The sequence below is a fragment of the Aythya ferina genome (assembly GCF_964211825.1).
Source record: "Aythya ferina genome assembly, chromosome: 1".
NCBI lineage: Eukaryota > Metazoa > Chordata > Aves > Anseriformes > Anatidae > Aythya > Aythya ferina.
This window is the reverse complement of record NC_140296.1, coordinates 182,519,330-182,530,507: the sequence shown is the minus strand read 5'-3', so window position 1 is coordinate 182,530,507 and position 11,178 is coordinate 182,519,330. Positions and strand designations below refer to the sequence as shown.

The 11,178-nt window shown below is 44.2% G+C and overlaps 1 protein-coding gene across 2 annotated transcripts in view; it reads left to right on the top strand.

Annotated features, from left to right (window-relative positions):
- Positions 1–112: 112 nt before the first annotated feature.
- Positions 113–11,178, top strand: part of TSPAN12 (tetraspanin 12) — a 46,895-nt gene continuing 35,829 nt past the window's right edge. Inside the window, exon 1 of one of the 2 annotated variants that reach the window (XM_084531813.1) lies at positions 113–444. In XM_084531813.1, the coding sequence (XP_084387939.1) occupies positions 379–444 (66 nt within the window). In that variant the 5' untranslated portion in view covers positions 113–378. The remainder of the gene's footprint in view (positions 445–11,178) is intronic. The other variant, XM_084531811.1, reaches the window with a different exon arrangement.

The window sequence follows — 11,178 nt, the reverse complement described above, 5'->3', positions numbered from 1 at the left end:
CCCCCCCCACGCCTCGGGCCGCCAGGCCTTCCCCGGCGGGCGGCGCTAGGACCCGGCGAGCCGCGGGCGGTGGCGCCTGCGCGGCGGCGCTGCGCTGGGCGCCGCGGGGCTGCGCGGAGCGCTGCGGGCGGGGGCGGCCGCGGCCGCCGGGAGCTTCCCGTCAGCGCCCCGCCGGCCCTGGGCAGCGCTGCCCGGCCCCGATGAGGCCTCGGCGGGGCGAGTGAGCGAGGGGGGAGTCGCTGTGGGGAGGCTCCACCTGCGGCTGCGGCGAGCTCCCGGCTCTGCCCTGCCGTGCCCTGCCCTGCCGTGCCCTGGCCGGCCCGGGGAGGGAGGATGTGGTGAGAGGATGGACGGCGCCGGCTGCCTCCGGGGCTCGCCATGGCCAGGGAGGACTCGGTGAGGTGCCTGCGCTGCCTGCTCTACGCCCTCAACCTCCTCTTCTGGGTGAGTGCGGGGCTGCGGGCCCTCGGGAGCCAGCCGCAAGCCAGATTTGGGGTGAGCCTGGCGGGGTGGGGGTCCGGGCACCTGTAGTGCCTGCACGGCTGTGGGAAGGGAAGAACATTCCGCAGCGTGCTGCCTTCCTCGCCGCCTCGGCTCCGGAGCATCCCGGACCCAGCCCAAACTCCGAGCTCCCACAGGTGTCCGAGCGCTGGGCTTACCCCAGCTCATCTCGGGGACCGCATCCTGGCTGGCAGGCGAGGCCTGCGGTGGTTTATGGCTTATGCCGGCTGCTTTCGGCATCTCGGGCAATGCTGGGACCGAGCAGGGTTTATGCTGAACTAAAGACCGAGTCCCGTGATTACTGGAAATTAAGTGGAGATCAGAATATGAATGAGACAGAACTGTTAAACAGCATTTGGGACAAGAAGATACTTTTCTTGTATAACGCAAACAGTCTGAGGTTCTGATGAAAGTATGTGGCTTTTATGTTGTATTTGACAGATGAAAAGTAAGTATTTAATTTCTGCAGTATGGTAGGACTAACGTCGTTTAATAAGAGACGAGGACATCCTTCAATTTTTTTAAAGGATGCGTAATTATTTAAAACATCATATGTGATTTTCATTGGGTATTGTACGAAATCCCCAAACTTGGGTTTTGTTTTGATTAAGGCAGAGGCTGCCTTGGGTTTAACTGATCTGGGTTCAACTTCATATTTTTAGGCCATGTATTGCTCGAGTTGAGAGAACAGACACCCACATGGCTGAAAACAAACTGTCCTCCTGTTTGCGTACTCACTGCTATCCGCTGGGTTCATGATTCCTGCCTTGAGCTGTCCTCATCAGTTTCCATTCACGCCTTGGCTCACCACCTAAAGAAGCTTGTTCTTGTTCCCTTAAGCTTGTTCCCTTTCCCCCCATTCTCAGTGCTTGCCACGTTTTGTCAAATGTATTACTCAGCCTTTTAAGCTGAAGCTGCCATTTAGGTGCTACCTAGGTTGTCCATGAGGTTATGCCCCCGTACTGTGTCAGTTGACCCGTTCTGTGGCAGTGAGGGCCTCCGTGCTGGAGCTGAGTGATTCATTCCTCTTCCTGAGTGACTTTCCTTCTGTAGGAAGTTTGCCCTTACCTTTGGAGGGAACTTGGTGCTGCTGCGTTGTGTCGCAGTTCCTCTCTAGGGAGATCGAGGCTTGTTGCACGTTATAAATTTATGGAGGCTGAGGCAGGATAAGCAAAGAGGCAGTAGGCAGTGAACAGGTGCAAAGGGGAAAACACATCAGAAACAGGTAGAGGTGGAGGTGGGAGATGCATGTAAATGTATTTGTCTGGGAGGGTGTATGTTGTCTCGCTTTGGACATTTAAACGTTTGCCCTCGTTGCTTGAATTTAAGTTCCTTTCCATGTCAGATTGCTCCTTCCAACTTTTCATTGCTATATATATATTACTTTTTTTCTGTTGTGGACTGAAGGCATGGAGCTACAGAGCACCTCTGAGCTTGACGGTGGAGTAACAGTAACTACATCAGTAATGTGCTGCTGCTAACTTTGTCCATTCACAATTCGTTTTTTCAAGATTTTGTTTAAAGCATTCATGGCTAGAAACTATTTCTCATTCTTTAGATTTTTTTTCAACCTTTTGAATAGTAGTGTCTCAGATCACCCCTAACTAGGAAGTATGATTTTTTTTTTTTCCATAATCATAGAGAAATGGCGATCTTTCCAGTGTATAGTGGTATCCCAAGAAGTCCTAGGGAAGAAAATGGTAACTTCGCATGCTCGTGTTCAGAACAAGAATATGAAAAATGTCTGTACTTAATCTTCCTAGCTGAGGGCAGGGCACTGGAAATTACACCCAAGCAGCTAAGTGAAATCTATGTAATGCCAAAGCATGCAAATATGTAATTAGATAATAAATGCCAGTATCAGCAGATAACTTGCACCACAGATGTTGTAAAGAATAAAGCTGTCTTCCGTAATGTGCATGAAATTAAAGGTGTTAGAAGTAAAATGAAAAATTGGCCACTCTGCTTGGAGGTGATTCTTTGCATCTTAGAAAGCAGATGGGTGCAACCGTTTGGCTCGGAATAAAGCAAAGAAACAAAATGAGTGTGCCAGAACTGTGTAGTAAGAAATAGGATGAATGGTAGGTGGGAAGTATTACAGTTAAATCAGGTTCTTTGGAGGAGTGTGCGTGTTAGAAACCTCTTTCTGCTTCCTATCTGCTCCTGTTCAGATGTGTATTTAACAAATCTGCTACTTGTTGCTTATCGTAGTGAAATGTCCCATGTCTCCTTCTCTACCCAAGTTGAATTTTCTCCAGTTGAGGTCAGTGAGAGTGTTACCAGTGACTTTCCTGGGTCTACGAGCATGACCCTGCTGGCCAAAATTGCCTTGTGGAAAAGCTCCCCTGGCAGCAGGTACTCGCTTGCCAGCATGGGGCTGAGGGCCCTGTTTTCCCCTCGCCATCACTCTTCCTTCCATTTGGAAAGCTTTAGCTTGTCTGTTGCTTATGTTAACACTTACTTTGATAAATACCAGCTCAGATTATGGACTGGATGGCAGGAAGTTTAGATTAGATCGGCCCCTGGAAATGTGCAGCCACATTCCTCTGAAGCTGCGAGTATGGTAGGCTCTGCCTTAACAGATAAACACAATGGCAGCATGCTTGAAATAGATGAGAGCAAAGCATGAGTCTGGGGTGTGAAGGGACGTCACTGTTCTGGGAGCATGTGTGTTACTCTCTCCAAGCCTGTTCTGGGAGGGTTTTGCAGTTCTTGCTTCATTCCTTCCAAGGGGATGTTGCCTCCAAACACCTTCAAGGCTGTCATTAATGTGCCAGTTATCAGTCTCCAGCTGAAAACACTGAAGATATCCAAACAGCACGGGTTGACTTTTTAAAATCATGGCTTAATTCGGGGGCCTAACCAGGATGCAGTGATAACCTCTCCTTGTTTCATTCTGGTGCTGTCCAGTGGTCGGTCCAGCAGTGCCTTCTGCAGAGAGGATTGGTTTCTCCTCCAGGCTGGAAGAAGAGACCCTCAGCTCTGCTGACCTCCAACATTTGAAGCCCTGACCAAAACTGAGAGAGCCTGTGGCCTGCCTGGTGCAGGCTGATTTTCCCTCTGGGAGGAGGGAACGCTTAAAGTAATTTTCAAGCGTGTCTCTGTGTGCAACCGTTGCAGCATGTGTATATGGGGATTGCAGCTCTTGTCATTGCCAGCCTGATAAGGGCACACTAGTGCATGTGAAGCCTCTTCAGAAAGTGTTATGCATCACATACAACAAGCTGATGTCTTCATAATTGGGTTATTGTTTGAGCCTAGAAGCAGAGAAGTGGGAGAACTTCATCAGTCACTGTGCTGTGATACTTGAAGCTTTCCCAGAGTGTTTCTTGTATGTGTACAACTGCACGCTTTGTATTTGGGAAGAGAAGCTTCTTTTACTGGGCTGAGCTAATGAGCTGTGATGGGGAGCAGTCGACAGGGTGATGCACATGTGTGTGAGAGGAAGGAAAGAGGTGTTGTTCAGTACCCTTTTTGTCATTTTTGGCCCAAAGGCTCTTTAGCTGTAAATAATAAATAAGCATTCAACTGAAAAAAAAAAAGGTCTGTCTTCTAAGAGTTCATCCAGTTTTGATAACGGACCAGTGAGTTTACTACCCTTACTGCTTCTGAGGAATCCAGGCTTTGTGGGAGTCGATGGATTGGTAATTCCAAAGCTGCTACTTGCAGTAGGCAATTTCTTCTGAGGTGGGAATAAATAGGTTGTCAGTGCTCTAATTATTGTTAATTAAGTGACTGAATGTGGTAATAGATCTGATGATCCTCCCGGAAGCTGTTTCTAAGGTCAATTGAATCATGCAGCTGACTACAAGATGTCTTTTTCAGAGTAACGGGAGTTGCAGTTTTAGGAGCTTCTCTTCCTTCTGGGTTCATAAGGCTTTTTTTGACAGTGCCCTGGACAAGGAGTATCTTTCAGAGTGAAGTCTGCATTTAACATTTGGTATGATTTCTTCTGTCATCCACATGTTTAAATAAGCACCACTTCTTAAAGGAATTCAGACTGAGAGACCCAGCTGGATTTCTGCAGATGTCCCATTTTAGGCTTTGCAACGCTGCTATTTGCAGCGCATTGCTTTCTGGACAGCCTAATAAGAAGAGAGGACCTCCAACAATGCATGATTTGGTGTTTTTTAGTCAAGACTTAGTGATCAACCAAGCAGATTATCTTAGTGGTGCTTGAGAGAAGACATGCTCCTACTGCGTCCTGATTTTCTGGTTTTAGAGGCAATACCAGTCTTTATCTCTGCATAGAATGGGTGTCAGTAGCTGGAGAGATTTAGTTTCGATAGTTCTACAGATAATTTCTGCAGTGTATGAGACTGCAGGGTCTTTCCTTCTGGTAGGGCTTTTCTCTATTGGCGAGCTCCTGATGTCCAGTGTAGCAGCAGTCTTGGGTTTAATACGAGCGTCCTTGTCTGTTTTGACATAAAGCCTCTTTGACACATTTTGGAATATTGCAATTATTCTCCCGTGCTTTGCTGCAACCTCTTGCCTTTAAACTTTCTTTGCAGTTGTGTAAAGTGGAGAGACCTTAGCTTGGTATTACAGGCAGGCTTCAGTCACAGAGCATGGCAAGCCTGTATTAATGGCACAGGCGTAACGCAGCAGGCTGTCCGAGGGCAGTGGCCCTTACGGTTGTGTAAGGAGAGGAAATAGAAAACAGTGCTGAGTGCAGGAAAAATTCAGCGTCCTGACTGCTTATAATAAGAGAGGATTAAGCGAAGCAACTGCTCTGAGAGGCATGGACCTGTTTTACTTCTGGCAGCTCAGCCGTGCATTCCTTTTAAAAAATTACAAATAGCCAAAATCGGTGAACTGGGCAATGCTACTAAATACGAGTAACAGCAGCACAATTATTCTGTCAATTTTCTCCTTTTTCTTTCTTTTTTTTTTTTTTTTTTTTTTAAGGCTCCTTTCCTTTAAAGGCTCCTTTTCCTTTAAAAAAAAAAAAAGCAAAATAATAGCTGACATTCAGGAAAAAAGTCTGTATTAACTTTCTTTGCCTTGACAAAACTGCCAGCTTGTTTTTTTCTTTTTCCCTGCTCTGATGAGCATGTGTGGAAAACAGAAAGAAGGAGCAGCTGCTGTTGTGTCCCTTACAACAGAGAATGACCATGCCGTAGTGGCTTGGGCAAATCACGGCTGTAAGTCACAGATGGCTGTGTCTTAGGTGGTGAACGTATCTTACCAGATGATTCAGTGTCACTGGATGTTCAAGCAGTCAGAGATGTTGCCACATCCTTCACCTTGTGGGGTTTATCTGCCTGGGTTTATGCTGTTTCTGTTGAATGGTGTCTGTGCTTTCCTTCGCTGCAGCTCTTAGCATGTAGCAGCACCATCTAATCAGGCCATGTGATTGCAGCCAATAAGCCTTCCTTGCAGACTCTGTCAATTGTTTTACCTCTATCTTGAATTTGTGCTTGTGAACAAGAAATCAGGGAAAATGAAAGTGGAGCAAGCTTCCAGTCAATTTTCCCTTTGTTATGAATATACTGAACACTTGTACCGTCTAGTTTTGGTTATGTGTTCCACCTGAGAAAATACAGTGAGGGAATATTTGCCTTGCACAAAGAAGCCCTAAGAATGATTGGAAGCAGCAGTATTGAGTTTCTTTCTTTTTCCAACCTCAAGTATATCCTTCTTCCAACCCCAAATGTATGTGTTCAATCTTGTAATTACTTTTACCTCATTTTTTTACATCTGCTGTAACACAACGAAGAAATCAGTCATCCTCCCTTCCTTGGAACCGGAGTCTGAGTAGCAGTCGTGTTTCTGCTGCCATCCAACTTCCACTCATGCCAGTGGCATTTGAAGATACTTGGAGTGAATAGAGTCAGGGTCAAATTCTTAAAGAATGTAAGTGGCTAATAATATCCATAGAAACGAGCACTGCCTGGCTGGCTACCTGTAGCAGTGTAAGTGTGGGGTTCGTGCTAGGCTAATGCAGTCTGTTTTTAGAGACTGCACTGTAGACGTTGGTAACTGAAACCTGATTTTCTTAGCATTCTTGTGTAAAGAATAAGCCGTCTTTGAAGCCATGCAAGAATAACTCTAGCTTCTGTCAGAATATGGTGTCTTTAGTGGTGCTCAGCAGAGCAAGCTGCAGGAGGAATTTTAAAGGACCAGAAATACTTTTAAGACTGGTCTTTGAGAAAACTTTTTGGTGTCTTTGGGCTGCGTTATTTATATAACATCGTTAGATTCAGGGAGTGCACAAAAGCCTGCCTCAGAGTCAAGGTTCTTTTTAAGCTGCTGTACAGATATAATTCAGAGGAGAGTCAAGTGCTATCTCTGGGGACATGGACATCTAGAAAGGCCACTAACAAATTTGAAGAGATAAATATAGAGAGAGATAATTATTTAATCTACTTTTTTTTCCTTTTTTTTTTCTCAGCTACCATCTTAGCCTTTCTGTCTGGGGAAAAGGCTGTAAGGAATGTGTCTGAAGCAGGGTATAGTAAAGTGGGTGAGCGAGTGAAAGGTAAGGAACGCAGAGAGGGGAGATATATTTTGACGGTCCAAGTGAGTTTCTGAAGGCCATAAATCATAACAAAGCAAAGCAGAGTTCAGCTATTAGTCAACTTTGTATCTACCTCTGCATAACGTTTCACCATACATGTCTTCGTAGCTGATGAGGCTTGTTCCTCCTGGTGCGTTGACAGTAAATTGGCAAAGCAGTCTCAACAATACAGTCCTGAAAAAGAGAGCAGCTTGATGTGATGGCGGAAAGGAAAAAATAAACGCAAACTTCACCCTAATGTTAGAAATGACATTAATATGTTTCTTAGCTGGCGTTCAGGAGTTAATGAAACCACATCCATTTGGGGGAAATCCTCAGCCTTAATTGTGTGGAACTCATTGTATTTACCTTGAGGATGAAAACACAAAACCATACTGTCTAAATCTGAGTCAGTAGCTAAGGGAAAGAAAATGCTTCAAACCAGATGCTCCACCTGACTTGCAGGTACTTGCATTTATTTCTTTAAATTCACATCTTTCTGTAGACAGTAGCTACCGGATTATTTATGAATCCCCAGACACTGTTTCTGTACCTTAATGATCTGCCATTATCTTGAGTATGTGGTGGGCACGAGATGAGGGTCATACATGTAGGTTTAATACCGACTTTTTGGTATTGTATCAGTTTATATCAGTTCATATAGTTTGTATCTTATATCCATTTATATATTTTCTCTTATATCAGTTTTCTGGTTGTATACACCAGGTTTAAAAACCATTTGCCATCTGTGGGCCTAAGAGAGATTGCCTACTGTCCATAAACAAAACCAAGCACTTATGGAAACAAAAATAAAAGTATGTTGTGTGTATGTGAAGCGTATCATCTTGGCGGTGGTGTGTGACTTGTGGTATGGATCTGGGCATTTGGGCTCTGTGCATTGCTACAAATAACCCATGATCAGCAGTAGGTGCCTTTGCCTTCCCAAAGGCAAAAGCTCTCTGCAATGGTATGGTTACTTGCTCATTTTGAGGGAGGAACACCACAAATCTTGTCCTAATGAAAGGTGCCGTGAATATATAGTCACCGAGAGGGTGGATACAGAGATAGGTTCACTTTCTTATCCCTCTTTGCCCTTTATGTGCAGAAATTCATACCTGGGTCTGGCTTATGGAAGAACCTGCTATTAGATTAATTGTACTGAAACCTGTTTGCATATTTGGGTTCTTACTCCACAGTTCATGCTGCAGTGCTGTAGGATCCTTGTACAGTCAGTTGCTGGAAAACTTGCTTGGTTTCCTTGGGAGAGTGACCCGTTAGCAGGCTGTCAGTGCTCTGGCAGTTGCCTGATTGCAAAGTGTGCAAGTTCCAGCCCATGCCAAGCACGGATCAGGTTGTTAATCGCAGCTGCAGCTGTGCAAGCAAACCTGGATTCAAAGTGCAAATAAGTACATGCTTCAGCTGTTTGCAAGTGGAAGGGGACCGATACATAACCCTGTGCAGGAACCTTAGCTAAAACTAAATGTTGGCATACCCTTAAAATAAAAGGTGCATTAGTGGGGATGAGGAGATATTTCTTTTTTTATAGGCCATGCTTCTTTCTGTAAACACTTGAAGGCTTTTGCCAGGTAATACAGAGAAACAAGACCTCTTGACCCTTTCTCCCCCACCCTTACACCCCTCCCTCCCTCTCTCCCCCCAAAATGGAACCGTTTGTTTGTCCAGGGATCTGAGTCATCTGTGTTTGTTCAATGATCTGAATATTGAACTTAATTGTGAAAATGCTATGAAAACATTGCAACATGTTCTGTTCATGACCTTGTAGTGATTCCTCCCTGCCTGCTCTGGGTAAGTCACAGCTCAGGTTACTCAAATCAATTCTAACTGGAAAAAAATCTGAAGAGTTACTTCTTTATGAAAATTGAAAGACTTATTCTGTTGAATGTTGCCATATATTGGAAGTAGTTTCCTTGGAGCAAGGAAGTTGCTTTGTAGTGCTACTGCTCAGCATCTTATGCAGAACCCAGAGCTTGGCCTGAAGTTGTTTACTTCATCTGTTTTGCTCAAAAGAACTGTGTGTAATTTTTAATATGGAAGATAATTTTAGCCTTTTAACCAATTTAATAATATATGAAAAAAACAACCCACCTGCTGTCAAATGAGCAGTTTCATGGTTAAAATTGAGGTGCTTGAATTAGAGAAGGATGACAAGGAAATAAAAAGTCTTGCATGGCAATGCATCTTATGCCCTCAAAGACTAGAATTCATGTTCGTTTATTAATTAAAAATGCAGATTTATTTTCCAGTTCAGGTGTAGCTTTAAAGATATTAAGAGTAGGACAGTCACAATAAAGACTTAAAGTACATACTGAAGGAATAAAATGTATTTTCCTGCATAGCTTATGTAAAAGAGTTTCAGAGATAATTTAAACTACACTTGGAAATGACCATTCCTAGCATTTTGAGTTCATTGTTGGAGACTTTATTTCCAGTTGTCTGAGGAAAGTTTTAGTAGCTTTAAAAACTTGATGCTATAAACTAGTTTGGAAGTGCAGTATATTACCGTGTGATCTGCATATTGCACATATATAAAAAATAATTTACTACCTTTGTTTAATCGGGGTGAAAATATATTTAAAAGCGAGTATGACAGCAGACAATTTCATAAAGCCTTCGGTGTCGTGTTGATAGCTATATAACATATTGTGATGGTTTGGAATGAAATCCATAGTGACTTGTGCAGCCAGCTGCAACAAATAAAAATGTTTTACTGCCTACTAGTGTGTTATGTTTACAGCACAGCAGACTGGCTGTCATCAGAGAAGCTTGGATGAAAACTTTTTGATTAAATGATGTAACTGCTAATGTGGTGCAAATTATTTTGGTGGTTTTCTCATAAACTCGTGTCCTTTTGTCTGACTGCTCGGTATGGCTTTCTGACTGGTCGGGATTTTGCATCTAAATCAGTTATGAAGCAACTGCCAGTTTTTAAGACCACCTTTTGTTCTGCTTCAAAATGAGCCAATGAAAACTGTAACGAGGACCTTGCCTCTGCCCATTGCAACGCTGTTTTCAAGGAGCAGAGAATTACGGTGTCAGCTGGTCATTGCTGGGAGGTTTGGGTGCACACCAAGGTTTCTGGGGAGATTGTTGTTGCTCCTGCACATGGGCTGAGCTGCCTTGCTGATGGCCTTGTGTTTGCTGTGTTGCCAGCTGAAGATCCTCCTCCTCTGGCCTGTGTTGCAAAGCGGTAGGTGCCTTGAGCCTCCTGATTTCAGATGGTGCTTGGGGATGCTTGACATTGTTACAGAACTGTGCAGAAGCACTTTGAGTCACAAAGAAGGAGGCTGTAGGATTTGGGTGTGTTGTACTCCTGTTGTGATTCCCCTGTGGCTGGAGCAGGCGAGCCATCAAGGTGATTGATGGGTATGAGCTAATGTTTGATAATCTTTTGTCTCTAAACTAAACATCAACCTCAGTCATTAATGCAGGGCAGGCTGTTGCAAGCACATCTTTCATCCTGCATGGTGTTCCTGCCCAGAGGCTGATTTCTGCTGATCAGAAGGGATATCACTCTTTTTTTCCCAGCGCTACCTTTTTATGTAGCTATGAGCTACTAAGCACTTGCTGGGTTATATGCCATAAAATATGCCTTTTATAATCAGCCTATTGTTGAATTGCTTTTTTGTATTCTCATGGTCTACTCTTCTGTATGCCTCCTTATTAAATAAGGGGTTTTTGAATATTTGCATGTTCTCTTTCTGAGCCGTGTCTTTATGCCACCCCAATTTGACAATGCTACAGACTTTCATCGATGTGAATCCAACATGTCTAAGAAGTCTGCCTTTCAGGTTATTCAGATAATAATTCTTTGCACCTTACTTTGAAGTAGGTCCAATGATGCTTCTCATGGATAGTGTCTGTGTGTCAGAAGGGTGTTGCTCAGGAAAGTGTCTGTGTAGCAGCATGGTAAGGCATTGTGCTTGTATGGTTTCTGAGTGATGCTGAGCTAGCTGTTGTGTTGATGCCATGGAGGCATTGCAAGCAGAGCAGAAGGCAGTAACCGCTGAAGAAGTTAATTGTGCCGAGGGCATTCAGAGCACAGGATAGGTGAGCAGGTGAGCTATAGCTTGGTTCTCACTGTGGTTTCAGGGAGGGATTTTCTTGCGTATAATTTATATCCAAGAAGAAACAGTTGTAATTGGCTAATAGCTATTTAC